This window comes from Populus trichocarpa, chromosome 6 (assembly GCF_000002775.5).
Source record: "Populus trichocarpa isolate Nisqually-1 chromosome 6, P.trichocarpa_v4.1, whole genome shotgun sequence".
Lineage (NCBI taxonomy): Eukaryota > Viridiplantae > Streptophyta > Magnoliopsida > Malpighiales > Salicaceae > Populus > Populus trichocarpa.
In genome coordinates, this window is record NC_037290.2 from 10667353 (window position 1) to 10691353 (window position 24001).

The 24001-nt window shown below is 32.6% G+C and overlaps 3 protein-coding genes across 3 annotated transcripts; all 3 read left to right on the forward strand.

Moving 5' to 3' along the window:
- Positions 1-3556: 3556 nt before the first annotated feature.
- LOC18100224 (importin subunit alpha-9) lies at positions 3557-4876 on the forward strand. The gene is made up of 3 exons (XM_052453648.1): positions 3557-3660; positions 3779-3932; positions 4275-4876. Exons 1-3 carry the CDS (start codon positions 3557-3559, stop codon positions 4383-4385), a joined length of 369 nt encoding a protein of 122 aa, XP_052309608.1. The 3' UTR covers positions 4386-4876.
- A 6185-nt stretch (positions 4877-11061) lies between these two features.
- On the forward strand, positions 11062-13833 carry LOC18100225 (elongation factor 1-alpha). The gene is made up of 3 exons (XM_006381425.3): positions 11062-11229; positions 12134-12615; positions 12743-13833. Exons 2-3 carry the CDS (start codon positions 12154-12156, stop codon positions 13622-13624), a joined length of 1344 nt encoding a protein of 447 aa, XP_006381487.1. The 5' UTR covers positions 11062-11229; positions 12134-12153; the 3' UTR covers positions 13625-13833.
- A 1022-nt stretch (positions 13834-14855) lies between these two features.
- Positions 14856-19009, forward strand: LOC18100226 (beta-1,4-xylosyltransferase IRX9). The gene is made up of 3 exons (XM_006381426.3): positions 14856-15796; positions 16412-16640; positions 18714-19009. The coding sequence occupies exons 1-3, from the start codon at positions 15123-15125 to the stop codon at positions 18888-18890; spliced, it is 1080 nt and encodes a 359-aa protein (XP_006381488.1). The 5' UTR covers positions 14856-15122; the 3' UTR covers positions 18891-19009.
- Positions 19010-24001: the final 4992 nt, after the last annotated feature.

Below are 24001 nucleotides of genomic sequence, written 5' to 3' on the forward strand. Positions count from 1 at the left end.
TTATAATGTCTTTGAATAAGAAACCATTAAATATATACACTTATTGTATTGTAAAAAATTATTTCATTATTCTATAACTTAATTAATTACTTTTCGATTCTCATAACTCATTTTTTTATTATATTTTCTTAAGAAATAAAATTTCAAATATTATTTCAAATATCCAATCAAGAGGTTAATTATAATTTTTAAAAAATATAAAAATCACTTTTATTACATCATTTTCATTTTTCAATGAGAGGTTAGTATTTTTTTCTAAATTGATTTTATACATATTAGTAACTAATAGAATTATTTATTGGGCTTATTTGTAAGATATTACAGTTCATAAATATTTGTCTAGTTAATGTGGGATCTGAATTGGGAGTCCTACAATTCGATGGTTTCTTTAATTTTAAATTTATTTATATTCCTTATCTTTTTGTTATGATTGTTTTTTATAAGAAAAAAAGATATTCACCCACATTGATCTCAATTTTAAGAATAATAAAAAATATTTTTAGAAAAAATTAATTGTTTGCTGGAATTACAGGTGTTGGAACCATAAAAAATATGTTTACTCTTCAATTGAAGTAAAATTTCAATCCAAACTCAAATGTTGATTAGGGGTAAGTAAAAAGATTAAAAAAACTGATTAAATCAAGAAAATCAGAAAGAAAAATAATTAAAAAAATCGAACTGTGAAAAAAACCGATTAAAATTTTGAAAAAACCAACCAATTTGGTTTCAGTTTTATAAACCTGCAACCGAAAAAACCGAACTGAACTGAACCTAAACTGAAAAAAAACCGGAAAAAACCGAGTCAAACTGGAAAAACCGAGCCAAATAAAAAAACCAAGCCAAACCGGTTTGAACCGGTTTTTGTTCATAAAACAAACCGAACCGAAATTAGTTGGTTTAAATCAGTTTCGGTTTTTTTAAAAAAAATTTAATTTAATTATTTTTTTTATAAAAATTGAACCTAAAATAATTGTTTTTAATATTAATTGAAGTTGTTTTGTTACATAAAAGTTTGATTGTCAGGTCATAAAAAAAAAATTAATAAAATAAAAAAATAAATATTGTTTTATTGAATGCTTTGATTACTTGATCATCGTACTTATTTTTATTCTACCTTTTCGGAATTTATTTTGCAAGGAATTTGATGTCAAAGTCAGACATTTCCAGGGATTCCTTTCAATCTCCTCTTTTTATCATGTTATTGAAAATTAGGTAAGAGTAATTCCTATTTAATATAGCTAGTTGTGTAATTATTTTACCATTAAGAGGCAGTTGTTTCTTGTACAAATTGTTTATTAATGTGTATTATAATATTTGTTTACAATTTTGACATAAAAAAAAACAATAGAAACAAAAGAGACAATACAAAGAATGAAATTGGAATAAAATTATTTATATATCTTGTGATGAACAAAACATAATAAAATATAAAAAATTATATATTTTTCTTAATATACATTGTTATCGGACTTACAAATCTAAAAAAAATAATTTGATATTTTTTTAGGTTAGTTTAAATTAATAATATTATAATAATCCAAGTTATGAAACTTGAAATGACTTGACGGGTTGATTCAAGATCCGAATTGGTTCGAGTTTAAGAAAAATTAGAGGAAGGATTGACTCGATCTAATTCGGTTAAAAACCTAGATCAAGGGATAAAACATGGGTCAAAAACCATTTATTTTTTAAAAATAAACATAAAAATAAAATTTTTTGGTCAGTCGAGATAACCCTCCCGACCGATAACTTGAACCTTTATTTTATGCTGATCTGGGTCATCTCGGGTTAATTCTCTTAACATGTGACCCAAGTCTTATCCTGGATCGATCATCGAGTCGAGATTTAAAATTATGATAATAACTATTTTTATTTTTAACTCGGGTCAATGATTAATCTCACTCGTGACTCGAGCTTTGCCTCGGATCGACTCCCGAATCAAGTTTTCAAATTATTATAATAATTTTTTTTATTCTTACACTAACCCCAGTAAACTCGACCCGTTATCCGGGTTTTATCCCGAATCGACCTCGAGTTGAGTTTTAAAATTATAATAATAATAATAATAATTTTTATTTTTACATATTTTAATTAAATAATTTTAGAATTAAATTTTTTTTATAAAAATATTTTATAAATAAAAAATAATGAATGTTATCTCTAAAAACATATATTATCTATACGTTTTATTTTTTAAAATAAAAATTCATTTAAAATCATTATAAAAACAATTTTTTTGATATTTTTTTAATCTTTTAATCAAACAAATTTCTTTTTTCACTGCATCTGTCCCTTATGTCGTCCCGGAATGAACTTAGCTATAGTGAATATCCCAGTTGTTCTAGTATATTTGCCATAAAATCGCTGCAATTTGTGAAGGGGTTTTGTTTATGCTGTCTCATCATTTCTTTTTCTCTCTTCACATTCAAAAACCTCACTGAAAAATAAACGAAAAAAGCTGCTGAAGATGGACTAACTCCTCACCAAAGAGATCCTATCAAGTCTTCAGGTTTGTCTCTCCCTTCTTTTCTTCCCTCATAAACTAGTTTTACCGTTTTCTTAAATCAGTTCCACCGCTCTGTTTGGTTGCCGAGATTTTTATTTGAAGAAATTCATAGAATCATTTCAACTAAACATATTGTTAATTTGACTCAGCACAAGGACACACACACACACACACACACACACACACACACACACACCATTGAATGCTCATTTATTTTTCCTGTGGGTAGTTGGGAATGTTGCGGCGAACACACACACACACACACCATTGAATGCTCATTTATTTTTCCTGTGGGTAGTTGGGAATGTTGCGGCGAATAGGAGCCGGCAAAATGCGGTGGCGGCAGGTAAGGAAAGGAGAGAATCGTTGGTTCGTGCTAACGTCTTTATAGATTGGGGCCTAGTGGCGATGACATTCCTATTGAAAAGGACATGATGATTTATGAAGAGCAATGAAAACATTAATTTCTTGTTATGAAGGTGCTAATTCGTGCAGCATAACTATACTTAGCTTAAGACGATTAAAAGAAAACTAGGGATTTTAGGAGAATGTTCATGAAATGAAAACAAATTCCCCGCGCACGTTGGGTAATTTCTTATAATTTTTTCACACAGTTCAGTTGCTCCCAAAACCTTTAGCTATTTTAATATTGTTGTTATCATGAATATGCTAATTAGTACTGTGCTAATCGTCAAGGTTGTCTCGAGTCATGTGTATCAATTTCCTTTGAGATATAATTTAATTAACAGACTGCTCTGTGTCGTATCTGCAGACTGGTATCCTTCAATTCATGGCTGCTCAAGTTAAATTAGAAGCTTGTTTTGCATGTCAAGAGGAGATGAGAAATGTGGTTAATTGAAGTTTGACCAATAAAATCGTTAGATATGTTGAGAGTAGTAATGAAGGACGTTATTGGAACTGAATTTAGAATTTGATAAGCTCAATGCAGGTAAACTGTTATTATTGGGAGCTGAATTTTCATATGGATATGTATCTTTAAGGATCAGGAAAATATTTGAAGAACATTTGCTTAATGTTAGTGATCTTAGCATGAATGTTATCCTAAGGAATGTATATGTAGAACTTCCTAACGGTTCTGGCGTTGAGAGACATGTATCTGAGCACTATCTGTCTTCTGTTTTCAGCCCATATCAGTCCTTTTCATGAACATGTATGCCATTGAATTTTTTGTATGCTTAATTCTGTTTTAGGGTTTTTTACCTTAAGTTCTTTTGGAATTTGTTTGAACCATCTTTATGCTTGAACCTTCAGGGAAAAAGGTGTCATGCAGAAGCTAGTTGGTGCCCTTCGGGAGCTGAGGTGTTTGCTGTCTAAATCAGAATTCCCTCTTGTTGATGCTGCTCTTAAAGCTGGAGCAATTGCCTTGCTTGTGCAATGTCTCTCATTTGGCTCTCCAGATGAACAGGTACAAAGTTGTTGTTGTTGTTGTTGTTGTTTTGGCAGTTCCTGTAATTTGATGAACTATTCCCATACCTGCTATTGTTCAGCTCTATTAAATTATTAAAAAGAGTCATTCTCCTCAGTTAAAAGGGGTCTGTTTTGGGGGGGAGATCTCTATCCATATTAGGTTCTCATAGCCTACCAGCAGTTACATTTTTCTTTCCTAAATTGCAATGTATGTCAAATGAATGCTCAGTGCTTGTCAGAGAAAGTATTATGTTGCCTACCTGGTCTATGAACAAATTTAAAAACACATGGCTTCTAATAAGGATGTAAATTCAAACACTGATTCCTATCTTATTTGCAGTTACTTGAGGCAGCATGGAGCCTTACAAACATCGCAGCAGGAAAATCAGAAGAAACAAAAGCATTACTGCCTACATTACCGCTGCTTATTGCATATCTTGGAGGTTTGTGATGGTTGGTGTATTCTTTTTAGTGTCAAGAAATTATTTTTTCGCCTTCTTGTCTCAATACTTTATGATATAAGTATGTTGGTTTCAGTGATGTGAACCCATACTGGGACAACAATATAAGGTTAATCCGAGTGATAATGAAAAGCCACTTTAACTTCAATAATTAAAACATTTGTTTCTTGAAATTTAATAATTCTGAAAATTATAGCCTAGTAATTCATGGGTATGTGCGTAATTTTCTTTCCTTGTTTTATCAGATAGTTGCTTGAAACTCTAGTGGATCAACATGATACTTTAGTTTTGGCATTTATAGTTGCATTTCCGTGTAGAAAAGAGTTCCTTTCCTGTGGCTGCACAGTGTGCACGGGCATTGGAAAAGTTTGCTGTTGTAGGAGAAGAGTTGAGAAGTGTTTTGCTATCTCAAGGAGCCTTACCACCTCTTGCAAGAATGATGCTGCCATACAAGGGTTCAACTGTGAGAACAGCTGCCTGGGCACTGATGAACAGCTTCTGCATTTATGTGCACACATTTGGCTTATGATGCTATCGTAAAATTAGAACCATGTCCCAAAGATTAAACACTCTTCACACCCTTCAAGATGCTAGTTGCTCATCAACAACTCAAGAGGCACATCCCCAAGTAACTTACTTTGAGAGGCTATATGCAGGGATCTAATTTTGTTTGTTGGAAAATAAGTTCCAAGCCAGAATTTGCGAGGATCTAGTGCTTTGTGTGGTGAGATGCCTTAAATAGCTGGTGCATCATGGAACAGTTTCTTAGGTGTGATGCTAGAGAATTCCTAATGTGCAATTTCTAGGAATCCCAGTGCGATGCTGAATGGTACATCTACTTTTTTTTAATAGTTTATTTAGTTGCTTTCTAATATCTGGAAGTAGCACTAAGTTATCAATTAGTTTTCAGCAAACACAACACCTACAGCCCAACTCCCCTCAGTCATTTATCCAACTGTCATTTTGGTTATCAAAGACACCCAAAATTCTATGTACCAACTAACTTTGTGTTGAGTTTGCATATAGCCAACATTAGAGTTTTGTGACAATTTCTGCTTCATCAGTTGTTAAGTTGTAGGCTTTCCTACACTAACTTTGAATTTCTCTGCCTTGATCAATTGAATTCCTAATGTCTTCAATTAAAGGCATTAGACATGAGCCACTCTTGTGATTTAAGTACCTATTCCACATTCAGGGTGACAGGCACATATTGCATAATGGACATTAAAGAAAGCATCACTTTTAAAAAAAATTGTCAGCAAGTGCATCGTGTGATATATTCAAGAGTTTTGTGACAATTTCTGCTTCATCAGTTGTTAAGTTGTAGGCTTTCCTACACCAACTTTGAATTTATCTGCCTTGATCAATTGAATTCCTAATGTCTTCAATTAAAGGCATTAGACATGAGCCACTCTTGTGATTTAAGTACCTATTCCACATTCAGGGTGACAGGCACATATTGCATAATGGACATTAAAGAAAGCATCACTTTTTTAAAAAATTGTCAGCAAGTGCATCGTGTGATATATTCATATGCACATCCTTGTGCTTGTGTGTTTGTTTAAATTTCGTTCACAACACAGCTTCAGTGTGTTTGAATGCAGGGACCAGATCCTAAAGCTGCAACGAAACTCATTAGAGTTGATGGGGTTCTAGATGCAATTCTTTGGCACTCAAGGAAAGCGTAAGTGGTGTCAATCAATCATTTTCAGTTCTGATAATCTGGGTTTCTCTATAAAAAGCTTTTGAACTTCCTTTCCTGAATTTTCTCTTAGGGCTCTTTTCTTTAAGCCTTGTGGAGGCCGAGGTCGCTGTCCATGTTTACCATCTGAGCACTATTCTTGGTCTTTTTGTTTTTTCAACCCTATTCCCTCTTCTAATGCTTGTTAAATCTATATAGATCTGACCCTTATGACCAGAGCCATAAAAAGTAAGTCCCAAAGCTTTAAGTGATATTGGTTCTTATGCCATTTAAAAAATGGCATTTAGTTGAAATTAGCTAGTTGATTAGATTTTAAGATTTGCTGGCCCTCGATGTTGATCCTGCATCCCGTCGATCATTCACAGCTCATTTTCGGTATGCAGGGTGTTGTTCCTTGGCAATCATCTTATGCGCATTATACCTTTTGCTTCATGGCATATACATGTAGCCGGCCTAGAACAGGTTTTACATCATATATGCCATAATTTCCATTCCGGTGTCTGTGATTGCTTGTTTATTTGAAGCGTGTTTCACAGTTTTCCTTTCCTTACTAGTTTCTGAAGAGCCACACTTAGAATGTACCAAACAATCAATTTTGTTTCTTGTTGATTAACTTATTAGACTTTACTTAAGAATGCAAGAATCATGATTGTAGTTCTCTTGCTGCAATTAGCAATAGTTAACTTACTAAAAAATGGTTCTGTTTTTAAGGTTTTGCTATTAATTTTTTGCCTTTTCTTTTATTGTCCCAGGAAGAATTCTTGGAGAAGTTGTTGTCTTAAAGCTTCATTTTTGTATCTTGTACGGGACAATATTACCATCTCTCCTCTTTCTTCACTTTGCTGTGGGGAATAGTTATCTCATTTCTTGAAACTTATTTATTCATTGTTTTAGAAAATTTATCCGAGATTAAAGTAGCATTAACTTGTCAAATTCAGGGATAAGGAATTGACCAATGAAGTAGCATGGGTAATGGTGTATCTCTCAGCCTTTTCGAATGTTGCTACTAGTATGCTGGTTAAAAGCGATGCCCTTCAACTGCTTGTACAATGATTAGCATCATCAAATAGCTTGCAATTGCTCACTCCGGTACCTTTCAATTTGAGTTTTTACAAAGCTTTTGTTGATTACTGCTGATATTTATTTATTTATTGGTATTTGGGTTTATTATATAAAGCTTAAATTGTGCTCTGGATGTTATCCTATACAGTTTGTTGTGGTCGTCCAAAATATTTATTTTGTAACTTTGAATATAATGTCATGAAGCTGTGCATTATAATGTGAAGAAAATCTTGTGAAGTTGTACATTTACTTTTGCCATGTAGTTACTCTTCAGAAAGACTAGAGGAAGTTAAAAAACAAAAAAGAGCTCATCAAAAACTAAACCAAATCTAATACTATGGTCCTACTATTTTGTCGTTTACCATGGGGAAATTCAATGTTTATGTTTATGCCAGACAGTTGATTTGGAACTTTACAAATTTGCATTTCCTTGATATTTCCATAATTTAATGGAATAAAAAGTAACCATGTCTTATGTGTTTATGTTCCTTAAATCAGTACAATAACGCTTTGCTAAATGGATATGGGATGCTTGCAAACATATTATTTCCTTATCTTTGGATTATTTGACAAGTAATTTGGTAAACCCCCAATCTAAAACCGGTAAATCAGTGTTAGAAACGGTAAATTTTCGATTGAGAAATGATAAATTAGACAGAAAAGTTTTGTGAATCAGAATGAACATTCCTAGATGATTAATTTAAATGTCGGATGAGATAAAAAAATTAATCGGTATGTGAAATATTAAATAGCAATAAATCATGTAAGTTTTTTGATCGGGTAAAATAATGATTTGAAAGAGGAAATCTTGTAAATTGTGAATGGCTTCTCCCATAAATCATTCATGGTCGACCACTTTGTTTAAGAACACTAGATAAAAGTGAGCCAGGAATTTGAACTAATAATTTAAGATTTCTTAAAGTTTTGGAGAGCATAAAGTGATGGGTTTGGGGGAAAAAATTAGAGGAAGAAGAAAACTTGTTTTTAACATCTTTTTCCTTCAAACTTCTTGTGTTTAAGAGGTTAGAAACTTTAATTCAAGCTTGGTTTGAGTTTATCTTGTGAGTGAAATGATACATTTTAGTTAAAATATGCATGATGGAAATTTGAAATTGATTGAATGATTGTTTAAATTGATGAAATTGTGTTTGAAAAGATGGTAGAAGAAAAATTCATCTCCCACCATAAGATGAATTTCTGTCAGGGTGGGGGGGGATCAAGGGGAGTTGGGAATTCGATGAAATTGTTACGAAGATTGCATAGAATTGTGGTGGTATAGGTAATTAATAGATAAACAAGATGTCAGCATTATTAATTAAAAAGGGAAGGACCCATCATTTGTCCATCATGGAAATTGAACAAGTCTTGTTTATATGGAGGAGTTGTAATTGTCAAAATTGATGAAGAATTTATGTTTGAATGTATGAAGTAAAACATTTAAAAAGTTGATGATAGATTAATTGTACAAGGAAATCCACCCTTATCGTAGACAAAGATCTCGACCAACTCTATTTAAAGGGTTTAAAATTGTTGGTTTAGTTGACTTGAAACATTATGTAAAGCTGTGATGATGTTAGCATAAATATAGCTGACTTGAATGGGGAAAATTTCATAAAAAAATATGTGGTTATGCATCAAGTTAATAACTGTAATCTTTTTATTGATTCGCTTTCAGCTGAAGTTTGCACTAATAAATAATAGAATTTAAAATATATTTTTTCATGAAAATTATAGTTAAAAATGTTAAATTTCAAATGGGATAGACCATGTTGGATTTTTTATTAAATAGTTTTATCAATTAACTTGTCCCTAAAATTTAAACCGGTAAATGATAGAATTTAAAATATATATATTTATTTTATAAAAGTTGTAGTTAAAAATGTTAAATTTCAAATGGCACTCCCCTCGTTTAATTGAGTTTTAGATTTTTGGATATAAATTTAAAATATATATATATATATATATATATATATATATATATATATTAAAATGACTTGTAGCATAACGAGGAAAATAATCTAGTTACCCACTTAAAAAAATCAGATTTGCCGTAGTGTTGTTAAAGCTACAGGTTTGGCGTTCTATCATCTATGTTCCCATAGTGCAAAGAAATATTCCCACAAGTGTTGTCTTGAATCATTACTGCGTGCGTAGATGTTTATAACATCGAATCGTGAGCAGGATTAGCTGTTGAAAGCCATTCTAGCAAGCGATGAGTCTAGCTGAGTTCTATTTAGCATCGCAGTGAATTATATTTTTAAAATTTTTTAATTTTAAATTAATTTTTTATATGTTTTTAGATTATTTTGATGTTGTTATATAATAAATAAATAAATAAATAAATAAATAAATAAAAAATATTTTAAAAAATAACATTTACAGTACTCTTAAATATGCCTAACAAATCACAAACCCTACAGCAATCAGAACAAAAGCTATGAATTTTGATCCAAAGCACAAATCGGAAGACATGGCTAGAATGGACAGACAAGCAAATCAAATACTTTGATGTGAATTGTAGAAGCTATCTGCTGGGATGACTCAAGAAGATGAAAGCTAAAATTAAGCGCTAGCACCATCAGAATTGCATTAATTAGAGATGCAGTTACCATGATTATCATTAATGTAGGGCCAAATTGGGATTTGCGGGAAGATTACGTGTGAGTGAATGAAGGAGGGTAAAAAAGGAACTTCACAGATGAAAAGGGCAACAAAAACATAGGCCCCGTTTGTTTGCTGGAAAGTAGTTTCCTTTTGGAAAGTGAATTTCGGGGAAAGTGAATTCCGGGAAAGTATTTTCCGATGTTTGGTAGTGTAATGAAAAATAAGTTGGAAAACACTTTCCAGTGTTTGGTTATGTTATGGAAAATGAGCTGGAAAATAACTTATTAATGTTTTATTTTTCTCAAGTTTATTAAAATAACGAGGAACAAATCTTACAAATTAAAAAGTTGAATGAGAATGAAATTGAAAAAAAATATAATTTCATAAATTATCTCAAATAAAATAAATAATAATCAAAATAATAGAGATCAAATCTAAAAAATTAAAAAAAAAATAAAAGGTGAAGAAATTAAAATAATAATAATTAACATTTCATAAATTATTTCAAATAAAATAAGTAACAATCAAAAGAATGAGGATCAAATTTGATAGATAAAAAATTTCAATAAAAAAATGATAAGGAAAAAGCAAATAGCAATTATAAAAATAAGGACCAAAATCAATATAAAAATTAAATTTTAAGAGATGGAATTGAAAAATAAATATTCAAAACAAATTATATATAACAATCAAAAGTTTGAGGATCAAATTTGATATAATCAGCAAATAATGACATTTCTAAATTTTTCACAACTTCCGGAAAGTGTTTTCCGCTCAGATTTTCTAGGAAAACACTTTCCTGAAAACCAAGCCAAATTTTCCTTTGACTGGAAAGTGTTTTCCGTTGACCAACTTTTCTAATAGCAAACAAACACAGGAAAGTTTGGAAAGTGGTTTCCCGGAAACCACTTTCCGGAAAACAAACACAGCCAAAAGGGAAAACACTTTCCTGAAAACCAAACCAAATTTTTCTTTGACTAGAAAGTGTTTTTCGTTGACCGAAAAGTGTTTCCGTTGACTGGAAAGTGTTTTCCGTTGACCGGAAAATGTTTTCCGTTGACCAACTTTTCTAATGGCAAACAAACACAGAAAAATTTGGAAAATAGTTTTCTGGAAAGTGATTTCCAGAAAACAAACATTGCCATAATGAAACCGACATGACCTAAAAACACAAGCGCATTCTATTACTGGCTGCTACGTGGTATCTTGGACCATTAGTTTAAAAACAATCCAACGGCCGATAGAGAAACTTTATTCTATTACTGGCTGCTACGTGGTTATCTTGGACCATTAGTTTAAAAACAATCCAACGGCCGATAGAGAAACCCTAATCTAAGACCAAATGGCTTAGTGAGTGTCACTATTTAAACAAGCATAAGCGGCCATTCTCGATCTCTTTCGTTTGCTCTCTGTAACTGCGAGAGAGCTCCTTATTTTTTAGATTCCCTAAACTTCCTTTCTTCAAGGTTAGATCTCGTCTCTCTCTCCCCCTTTAGTATTATGTTATGTTTACTTGTCTGATCTGATGCGATTCTCTTTTCTTTTATAGCTTTTAGCTTTTATAATTTTGATGGCATCTGTTATAAGCTTTTCTTCTTATTTGTTTATATGCTACTGATCGTGTTTCATTTCAGATCTAATGACTCAGTTTTTGTTGATTTTGATTGAAATCAGATAAGAAAAATAATTCAGACTCTGAATTAGTTTTTCTTTTCTTAAATTGTTTACTGTTCTGCTATGAATATAATCGGGTTTTTTCTATCCTGAAAATCAGTTGCTTTTAGTGTTTTTATTTAAAGATCTTAATTTGAAACTATCTTTTTTTATTAATTTGTGTTTTCTTTTTTCCCATCGGAAACAAGGAAGAAGCAAACTGAACCTTGATAACATTTGGTCATGTTTGTTTTGATGAAAGTGCCTGAATCTGATGGGAAAATGTTTTATTTGACTCTGTAGTGACTGTACTTTAATGGTAAATTCCATGCCTTAGTTGCGTGGAGACCTGGGCTCGAATCCCAGCAGTCACACCTCTGAAATTATTTTTTATTAACTAATAAGCGGATCTAGGCTTATTGTTGTATCAAAGGTTTGCTGGTTTATTCAGACACATGTATAAGCTGTGATTGTTTTGCGGGTGGTTTTAACTTGTTATATACGAATGACTATTTGGCTTCTGTCTTTGGTTCATGAAATGCTATTTTTAAGAACGTGTCATATGTATGTCTTTACTGTTGTTGAAATTATGGTCACTTGAAATTTAAGTATAAGACTGGTTAATTAGTATTATTGGAAATGTTACTTTTGTATGTTTTTCTGTCCATTCAATATGTTTGTGTATTTATTAAGTCTTTTTTATTTTATCAATTCCAGTTTCTCTCCCAAAGTTCATCATGGGCAAGGAGAAGGTTCACATTAACATTGTGGTTATTGGTCATGTTGACTCTGGCAAGTCAACCACTACTGGTCATTTGATCTACAAGCTTGGAGGTATTGACAAGCGTGTGATTGAGAGGTTTGAGAAGGAAGCTGCTGAGATGAACAAAAGGTCATTCAAGTATGCCTGGGTTTTGGACAAGCTTAAGGCTGAGCGTGAGCGTGGTATCACAATTGACATTGCTCTCTGGAAGTTTGAGACAACTAGGTACTACTGCACTGTCATTGATGCCCCTGGTCATCGTGACTTTATCAAGAATATGATCACTGGTACCTCACAGGCTGACTGTGCTGTCCTAATTATTGATTCCACCACTGGTGGTTTTGAAGCTGGTATCTCCAAGGATGGCCAGACCCGTGAACATGCCTTGCTTGCCTTCACCCTTGGTGTGAAGCAGATGATTTGCTGTTGCAACAAGGTTAAATTATTTTCTACTAATTTTTGCAGTTGGTTTTTACATGTCATGAATACTTTAACTTGTACTGCTCAAAATTTCTTAACACCTGACTAAGAGTTGCATTTCATTTGTTGGCTGTTGCTTGTAGATGGATGCCACCACCCCCAAGTACTCCAAGTCTCGGTTCGATGAAATCGTGAAGGAAGTTTCTTCCTACCTGAAGAAGGTTGGTTACAACCCTGACAAGATCCCATTTGTCCCTATATCTGGTTTTGAGGGTGATAACATGATCGAGAGGTCCACCAACCTTGACTGGTACAAGGGCCCCACCCTCCTTGATGCTCTTGACCAGATCAGTGAGCCCAAGAGACCCACAGACAAGCCTCTCCGTCTTCCACTTCAGGATGTCTACAAGATTGGTGGTATTGGAACTGTACCTGTGGGACGTGTTGAGACTGGTGTCCTGAAGCCTGGTATGGTCGTGACCTTCGGCCCCACTGGACTGACCACTGAAGTTAAATCTGTTGAGATGCACCATGAAGCTCTTCAGGAGGCCCTTCCAGGTGACAATGTTGGTTTCAATGTTAAGAATGTTGCTGTCAAGGATCTCAAACGTGGTTTTGTTGCTTCCAACTCTAAGGATGATCCTGCCAAGGAGGCTGCCAACTTCACCTCTCAGGTCATCATCATGAACCACCCTGGTCAAATTGGGAATGGATATGCCCCTGTCCTTGACTGTCACACCTGCCACATTGCTGTCAAGTTTGCTGAGATTTTGACCAAGATTGACAGGCGATCTGGCAAAGAGCTCGAGAAGGAGCCCAAGTTCTTGAAGAATGGTGATGCTGGGTTTGTGAAGATGATTCCCACCAAGCCTATGGTTGTTGAGACCTTTTCTGCCTATCCTCCTCTTGGTCGTTTTGCAGTGAGGGACATGCGTCAGACCGTGGCGGTTGGTGTCATTAAGAGTGTTGAGAAGAAGGATCCATCTGGTGCCAAGGTCACCAAGTCTGCAGTAAAGAAAAAGTGAAGTGTTTGCTTAGTTACAGTTTAGACTAGTTTATGTCTGCTTTTCTGCCTGTTTGATTTTATCTTCTCTTCTCTTCAAGTTTTGAGAACAGTTTACAATTTATCTTTACAGTTTATGCGTGTTTTGGAATTTTACAAGCCGAGCTTGTTATGTTTTTTGGTTGTTTGAGACTTCGTGAATTTAAGTTCTCTGGTATCCAGTTATCTTTACCTGCATCATCTCAGTCATCAATGTTTGTATAATTGTTGGTCTTGCCAGTTTTCTGGCTTTGCTCTGGCCCTTGCTATTGATTTAGATGAGAAAATAACGTTCCCGATGCTGTCACAAAAACTAAAGCTTCAACTGGAAACGATGCTTTCCCATCCTTGTACAAGATGATGATCCCCTGTGTCAACTTTCGAAGGAATGGACATGCCTTTGGAGCCTGAAGGAATTTGCTTTGGTGTTCTTACTATTCTGCTGTCCGAAATTAGATGGGTGGAAGCTTTTATGCGCCCCACTCAAGCTGTTGAAACCATAACATCCCTCGTTACATCACGGAAGCTGCCCATCTTTGACGTGAAGATGAAGAAGCTATGATGGCAGTTTTGACTGGAAATGTTGTAGTGATTAAATGTTTGTTATTTGAGTGGAGAAGAATAATTAGACACGGACAACGTATCCATCATCATCAGTTGGAACAAGTAACAAATTGCTATTAATAGTATAATCCATTTCATGTTGTTCGAGTCAGCTTTCTCTCTCAAAGGTCTCTTTTTTCCTGGTATTTTGATCCTCCCTCCCTCCCTCCCTCCCTCCAAGAAATTACAAAGGGAAATCCTAGGCTGCAAATCCCCTATAAGAAGACTTCAGAACCAAATCAAGGATTATAAGAACACATGCTTTGAATTACCATGTATGGAAATATAAATACCTAAAGCCAGAGCATTCAAGCCTTTTGAAACCATTTTTACCCACTGGGAAATGCTGCTCAACTTCAGCTCATAAGTAGACAATACCCGGGACAGACAACATCTGATACCCTCTATACTCGGTTTACATAATTAATCTCAACAACAGGTGAATATAAAATAAAGTGTTTTTCCAGGTCTTATTTAGTTGATGGGTTGCATCCCACCAACTATTTGGTGCAGACAGCAACTCAAGCCCTTCCCACTAGCCTCTACACACATTTTTCTACGTTTTCTTTCACTTCAAGTGATAACTAAACGAAGCAATGCCTTGTCAAATATGTTCCAAAAATAAAATAAAAAAAACATGCCTTTTGAGTTTGCCAGTACCTTCCTTTCATGGACAAGTTAGCTTCAACCTTGACAAAAAAAAAAAAAAAAACAATTATATATCCTTCAATATAAAGCGACTCCCTTGTACATTAATTTTAGTCTTCTACATTTATCACTCTCTCCCCCAAAGAATCCCCTTCTTTTTTTGCCAAAACTCAGTGATCAATATCTAGCTAACCAAACCCAGAAACTTAGATTTTGAAGGGTTTAGCTAGATGGGGTCTTTGGAAAGATCAAAGAAGAAAGTTCAATTATGGAAGAAAGCTATAGTTCATTTTGGTTTATGTTTTGTTATGGGCTTTTTTACAGGTTTCGCTCCAGGGGGCAAGGCTTCAATTTTTTCTAGTCATGTTGTTGCATCAAATAAATCGCAACCTGTTGAAATGTTGCACCAGCAGGTAGCAAGTACACCACATGCTAGTAATGTTAACAGAAGTTTGATAGCTGAAAGTCCTGTGCCAACTCCATTAAGCTCCAAGGAATCTGAACCTGCAAAATTCTTGGAAAAAGAAGAAGAACCAAAACCCAAGTTACTACCAAGAAGACTGGCAATTATCGTTACGCCAATTAGCACTGAAGATCCGTACCAAGGGGTGTTTTTGAGGAGGTTAGCTAATACAATCAGGCTGGTTCCGCCACCATTATTGTGGATTGTTGTGGAAGGGCAATCAGATTCAGATGAAGTATCGGAGATACTTAGAAAAACAGGCATCATGTATAGGCATTTGGTCATCAAGGAGAATTTTACAGATCCTGAAGCAGAGCTGGATCATCAAAGGAATGTTGCTTTAAGGCACATTGAGCAACACAGGCTGAGTGGAATTGTTCATTTTGCCGGGCTTTCCAATGTTTATGATCTTGGCTTCTTTGACGAGCTTAGGCAAATTGAGTACGTTAATTCTACTTACGTCTTACTTCTATGATTATTTCCCAAATTGAGATTAAATTGCCACTGCTATACTTTAACGAAGAGGATGAGAATAGAGAAAGAAAAGAGAAGAAAACAAAAAGCTTTCAGTATTTGCTAAGCAAAACTCAATGGGACACTTGAAGCTTGATTGCTCAGGTTTACCAAATGTATAGATTTTAAAGTTTACGAACAGCTTTTTATAACAGAAAAACATGATTGGTCAGGGGGAAAACAATAACCATCTCACGAGTCCCACATCTTCATTTGATTTTTGACTCTTTCAATATTGGGTGGTTAGGCTATGTGATTTGTCGATCAAGCTTTGCGGAGAACCAACTTGGACTTCATGTGTGCAGTTATGTTGCTTTCACTTGTTGAAAAGAGAGGTGAGGACATGCATGTTAGCTAATCGCTTTGAAAAAACAAGGCACAGATAGAGACTGCTGGAGTCTATGGATTCCATTCCACCACACACGATGAACACTAACAATCCTCCTGACTTGATCGTTTAGTCGCAGTTGTTCTTAACAAATTCCCAGTATTAGCTGATTGATTATTCATAGAACTAACTTCCTTTTGATGGATAATGTGCAGGGTGTTTGGGACATGGCCAGTGGCTCTACTTTCAGCAAACAAAAACAAAGTCACAATTGAAGGACCCGTATGTGATTCCTCGCAGGTTATTGGGTGGCATCTGAAGAAAATGAACAACGAAACGGATAAAAGGCCTCCAATCCATATTTCAAGTTTTGGATTCAACAGTTCGATCCTTTGGGATCCTGAGAGATGGGGTCGCCCTTCATCAGTCCAGCAAACCTCACAGGTACTTCCCACCCATCTAACTTAAACCGAGCTTTGAAATCATGATCAGATACCTTCGAACATAATAAAAGTAACGAGGTAATTATCCTTCGTGTTGCTGCACAAAATAAGGACATTAAAGTTCTCAAAAAGTATGAGATTCTGTCAACATTGTAATGATCACTTTACTTTTGTGGAAAATCATGGTGTCATAGTGCATACATGAAGTTAATCATACCGTCAACTATACTGTCGGGTCCAATCATACTAACTGGTAGATATGCTTTGAATTAATTACTTTGGTTTAGTAGACATTTGGCTGAGCTCCCGTTATATTAAGAGCTCATCTGGGAACGCCACCCCTTCCCAAATTTTTTTTTTAAATCATTTTAATGGTTTAATATTAAAAATAAATTTTAAAAAATAAAAATAATATTATTTTGATATATTTTTAAAAAATAAAAATTTAAAAAGTAATTACAATAATACACACACGCTATAAAATTAACAATATATTTGTATAACAATGAGGTAATGGGATGATTTTATATCCTGATTTCCTTTAATTGCAAATTAAATTAAGTTAGCCTCGGTAAAAAAAATAATTTCTCAAACCAGTTTTGTTAGGGAAGTTGGGGGATTTTGTTGGTGACAAGAAAAGCTACAATATGAACAAATCTATGAAGATATTATTATTTGTTTAGTATATATATCCAACAACTCAATTTTTTTTTTTTTTTGGAGGAAAATCTTCTCCAGTGTGATGTTTTAAGTGTTTATTATGAGCAAGTGACCTAACTAGTTTCCAAACATTAGAATAATTTATTATTAATCTATGAAAATCATGAGCTTGTCGGTGAAATGAGGCTTTTCAATAGCAATATTTCTTAATGGTTTAATATATAGTTTTCTTGCCCGATCTAGAAACCAACTCAAAACTAACCTTGATTATTAGGTCAACCTATATGTTATCTCGGGTCAATTTGGCAGATTAATAAAATACTCCATTAAAATAATTATGCTGAATTTAAATATATCTCAATCTCAATGTAATTTTTAATTAATTCAATAAATAGATAATAATATAAAAACTTAAATTAACAAACATGATTTAAATATCAAAAACATAAACCAAACTTAAAACTCAAATATTCAAAGGACAATAAACACTATCCATAATAATAATAATAATAAACCATCTAGGTGGTGGCCCAGTGGTAAGAGCTTGGGATCAAGATGTTTGCTCCCTCTGTGGTCTCAGGTTCGAACCATGTGGTTGCTTATATGATGGCCACTGGAGGCTTACATGGTCGTTAACTTCAGGGCCCGTGGGATTAGTCGAGGTGCGCGCAAGCTGGCCCGGACACCCACGTTAAACTAATAATAATAATAATAATAATAATAATAAAAACACAAGCCTTTTCAGTTGGGTAGTAGAGTTTAGTTAAGTGAATATATTGAGTTTTAGGTATCTAAATGAAATTCTATTTTTATTTATAGTTGGTCTAATTGTCGAAGCTTGGGTTTGTCCAGATTACCTGGTTATTAAAAACCTATCTGGGTCAAACAAGTTTTGCCATGTCAAATTCTTGACCAGTTCAACTAACAACTTAACTCAAGGTATATATTGAGTCTCGAGTTCCTAGATCAACTTTTTAGGTCAAGGTTGGTTTATTGGAAGATTTTATGGTGCAAACAGAGTAATTAATAATAACATATTAGTTACTCTACTAAATCTACTTTGAAAAAAAAAAAAACAAATACATGAATGGGAAAAAATCAAATCTAGAACTCACTAAAAGTTATAAATGTATCTTCGTATAAGTTATCTCTCATTCTTATATCTATTTTTTAAAATAAATGAAGTGTTTTAACTAAAAAAATTTCACTAGTTACTCATTAAACACCGTAAAATTACTTAGTTTATAACTATGTTTTAACTTTTATAGCCGAATAATTCTCCAATAATTTTGTTAATTTATTTACAATTTATGAATTCCTTGAAAGAAGTAGGGTAAGTGCGAAACAAGAAAATGTGCCCAGATGTTTGTTAATAAAGGTTGCTTAGCTCTCCTCTTCTATTTTCCCCTTACAGAATTCAATCAAATTTGTCAAACAAGCAGCTCTTGAAGATGAAACAGAGTTGAAGGGAATCCCACCAGAGGACTGCTCAAAAATCATGCTTTGGCGTCTTAATCTTCCCGTTTCAAAATCACCAAGCTACCATCTTTCAACCACCGGATCCACGGATGCTAGCAGGAGAAAAATATGAGGGAAATCATGAAGATAAAAGTGTGTAAAGAGATTCAAAGATATTGATCCTGTGATGAGCAGTTTACAATTCCTTTTCTTCTCTCAGTAATTTTTTATAAATCCTCAATTTTCCGTTTTTGTGTTTGAGATTGTGATGATAATTGTTTTTTAAAGTTTTGAAAATAATATATTTTGAAATACATTAAAATAATATATTTTTTATTTTTTACATGAATACATTAAAATTATTCAAAATCATAAAAAATTCATTTAAAACAAAATAAATATGAAATATTTTTAAAAATATTTTTTAAACATAAAAACAAACACAATTTTAATCCGCAACTAGCTTAATAGTTTGCGCCAAGTTATGAATTTCTAATCCAATCAATAAATATTGTTACTCAATTTTAAAATTTTATATTAAAAAAATTAATGCATGCATATAAGCTGATTTATTTAATTGATATAAAAATAATTTATTTTTATAAAAAAGGTGGGACTTGCGACCTTGTCTTTGACATGACTTTTTCTTCTTTAAGAAACTATTGAGATACAGCTACATCAAGCAAACTAATTTTCTATGAATCACTTTAGAAAGTTTCTTTACCTAAAAATCACTTATTTATTTATTTATTTATCTTTATATAAATATAAAATTATATTTTTTTTTATTAATAGAATGACTTTTTTAATAAAGACTTATCATCACTTAAAAAATAAGTTCAAATAAAAAAAAATATGCTTTGATAATTTTTATGCTATTATATATGAAAATAAAGGAATAATTAATTTGCAAAAAAATTTATATAAAACTACAAAAAAAAATTATTCTCATGGATATTTGAATATCCATGGGGAATTTCTTTTTTACAACTATGCATATTAGTTTACATATTATCATCCATGCAATCCTTTAACATTACCTTTAAAAACCACTAATCTTATTTGAAAAATATGATGTGATTATATAATTTTTTAAATATTATTAGAATTGTTTTATTTAAAAATATTTTAATTTAGAATATTAAAAAAAATTAGAAAAAGGGAAAAGGTTATCTTGGGCTTGCACACCTGGGCTTATAAAAAGAAAAGCCCATGGGTGCCTTGGCTTAGTAGCCCAAACTTGCACACTTGTTTGTTTGTTTTTAACTCAAGCAGACCACATGTTATTACAAATAACACATCATCTACTATAATAAATCTCAGTAATCAAAGATGGTAAAATAATAATAAAAAACTATAAAATTATATTAATTAAAAAAAACCTAGCTTAAAGAAAGTTAATTTGAATATTCTTTTAATATTCTTTGCTTTGTGAATAAAAGCACCATTTTTTTCCAAAACAAATAAACATAAGTTAATTTGAGGCAATTACAAGTGCGTGTAAGCTTGTTAATTGCCAAAACAACATGTTAATCAACATAAAAAAAGGTGGATTTTTTCCCTAGTAAAATAATATTTTGATAAATACTAATAATGATTTTCTAAAAAAATATATTTACTCATTATCTTAAATATAAAATATAATAATTTTTTGGATTAAAATATGTGTTATAATTTACACTTTAAACAGTAGACAAGTCAATGGTATTATTATCATTATAGTGTGATGTTCTATTTTGTCCGATGTCTACCAAACACAAAATAAAATAAATTATAAAGTTAAACTTAATGCACATAAAACACACAAGAAAGAATAATTATTTATCTAGCCTTGTCTAATCTAATCCAATCCAACATAATTAATATTATTCAAAATACCAAACACTACCTTAGTCTCGTATTTGTGTCTTGTGCCTCAAGTCAAGAGATTGTCTCATTTAATCAATGTTGTCGTGTCTGAAGGCCATTGTAGGGAGGGTCATATTTCCAATCTTTGTTTCCCTGCAGACATGTTATTATTTGCAGAGGCATCTACCATTCAAACAAAGCAAATTCTTTATTTTTCAAATCTTTTTTGGTCTTCTTCAGGTTAGAAAGTGAGTACTACTAAACCTAAGATATATTTTTTAAGAATGTCTATTATGCCTTAGTGTAGAATATCAACAACATGTGTGGTTTTGGTAGAACTCTTGATATTGGTAAGTACTTGGGAGTCCCACTCTTGCACTAGAAGATTAATAAGCACACTTACGGGTATTTGTTAGAAAATTTATTGCAGAGATTGTCGACTTAGAAAATGAACAACTTATCGCTTGCTAAGAGAATCACTGTTATAATTTTTTTTATATAAAAAATATGATTAATAAACATATTTGAGGTTGAATTAAAAGCAGGGTTTACTCACTTTTATGGTTAAAAACTTATTGAAAATTATTGTACAACAAAAATTCTTTAACGTGAAACATCAACATGATTAAAATAAATTATGGGTGGATAAAAAATTAAAAGAACCCTTAGTTGACGTATTTCTATAAAACTCAAAACCCCTTATCCCATATTCGAAGAATACAAGATTCTTTTTTAGTTTATATAATAAAAAGTTGAAAAGTTAAAAATGAGTCTATAGGTTACCAAAGCTTTTATAGAGGAGAGAATCTAGACAAAGTGAGCATGAAGCTTAAGCCACAAACGAACGCTTGCTTGCTTGGCTGGGGCTCGAGCCCCGGGTCCTGGGCTTAGGCTTAGCTCATCAAGAATTAGTTTTTACTAACCTATGAATGAAAATTTTGAAAATTAATCTTCCATCTCTTGAATTATTTTATTTTCTAAGTAAAAATGTTTGGTTGTTAAGACAAAAACTGTCAGGTTTTTTAATATATTTATGGTGGGTAATTAAAGCGCAATTGTAGAATTTTGCACTAGTTTTCATCCAAAAATTAGTATAAAAAGGAGTTGAATGTAAGATATTTTGTATCCTTGGAAGCAACACATTTTCCTTCTTCCCTACTATTCTCTTAGCTTCGTTTCATCTTTAGTCTTGCTTAAATTTTACCTTGTTTTCTCTTTGGTCTGAAGTTTAGATTTTTGTTATTTGTAAAGAGATTTTGGTTTTTATTTACTCGAGTTCGTAGATCTTGTTTAGGAATATAACTAAACAAGGTGGTGGTGTTGTGATTTTAAAAAGTTTATTAAAATTATTTTATTTACATCAAGAGATGAGCAATAACGCTTTAAGGATAAATGATTGATATTTGACAACAACATGCTTTTTATTTGAATTTGATTCTAATAGCTTAACAAGTAAGTTCCTTACATCTACATTTACTTTGGTTTAAGTTCTGTAATTTTTTTTACATGTGTTTGTCTATTACAAGTATATGTACTTTTACTTTGTTATATAAAATTGCATGCAATCTAAACTAAACAATTGTAATCTCTAATATATCACCAACAATCTTAAGGCATTATTGCTAGCTAGTTAACTGTTTAGTTTATTTGTGACAACATTGTTTATCATAACTTAATTATAAACTTTATACTTGTTATAATCTTGCATGCAAATTTATTAAGAATTTTTTTTAGTTAATTTCTTTGTTGAAATTTTAATGTGTCTAGTATAATTCTTTGAGATTTGTATTTTAGAAGCCATTTTTTATTATATAAATTTGGTTGTTGTTTTAAATTACATATCATGTTTTCTTCTTAAGAATTGGTTGTTCAAACCAATGTTGTTTCGACAAGTACTACTTTAATAAAGAGGATTTCATCATTATGTTTTATGATGTATGACGAAAAACCTAAAAAGTTTAATGGATTCAGTTTCAAGAGAAATCAGAAAAAGATGTTATTCTACCTTACTACGTCAAAGTTGTCAGATAATGAATTTAACCCCACTATTATGGCAACTATGGACACATAAAATCATAGCAATTTTGTATTAGACAACTCACTATATAATATGTATAGTTCAATCAAGAATGTAAAGGCACTACAAGAAGCTTTGGATCGAAAATAGAAAACTAAAGATTCTGGTATGAAAGAAATTTATATTTGATAAATTTCTAGACTTTAATATGACCGATTCAAGGATCATGATAAGACAACTTCAAAAATTTAATTTCATCTTGCATGATATTTATTCTAGAGGAATGGTTTTGATGATAATCAATAAATATCACCAAAGAATCCATTAAAGGTGTCAATTAAACCAATTACAAGCTCAAGGGCTAAAAATATTAAAAAAAAAAATTCAATGGGGTAACTTAAGATATCTGGATCAAGTTAAGCATCAAGATTACCAAAAAGATGATCAAGATTGAATTAATCTATACAAAGGAAGGAGTTGTTTCTTGGGCTTGAGGCATATGAAAACATTGGGCTTAGGCATATGATTTGTGGATTTGCAACAAAGCAAGGATCTAATTTACATATAGAGTATTTATTTTGCAAGATTCTTTATTTTCCAAGGACAATGTAGACGATAATACAAATATAATATTTTAGACCGAAAGAAACATTGAAATATAATATTCCGTAATGAGTCTGAGAAATACTTAAACAACCAAACACGTCACTAGGCTTGCCATTTTCTTCCATGACTGTACAAAATCCCATTAGAGTAAGATTCAGAACGTGACATGCTGTTAGGTTGCTATCAACCATGGCCCCACTCCAAGTCCAATTAGTATCGAAATGCTGGCATGGCCCATGCTGTTAGGTTGTTCAATTAAGACATGAAGGCGACTCCTTGGGATTTGATTATGCCTTAAAAATTGGTTTATTCAATAACCATGTGCCCCAAATTCTTTTTTTTTTTTTTTTTTTTTTTTATATGGATGTCCGGACCAGCTTACGCGCACCACGACTAATTTCACGGTCCACTGAACATATTGCAAACCCAGTGAGCATGTAAGGCACCACGAAATGACAAACATGCACAGTGAGGTTCAAACCCGGGTGTAGAGGAAGGAAACAAGCCCCTACCAGGCTACTACCACCAGACCACCACCAGTGCCCCCAAATTCTTGCAACTTAAACAGGTGGCAACGGCTACTGAGAGCTCACAGTAAATTGAAGACATTCGTTGGGATTTTTTTTTAATAGAGATTTATGCCGTGTCATTTTTTATTTTTTTTAATTAGAAAAAAAAGAAAAAGAAGAAGAGGGGTTTGGGATTTGGGATTTTTGCAGATGGGCTGGTGCCCATGCATGCGGTTTGACCTGGCTCAAGGAAGGAGGAGGAGG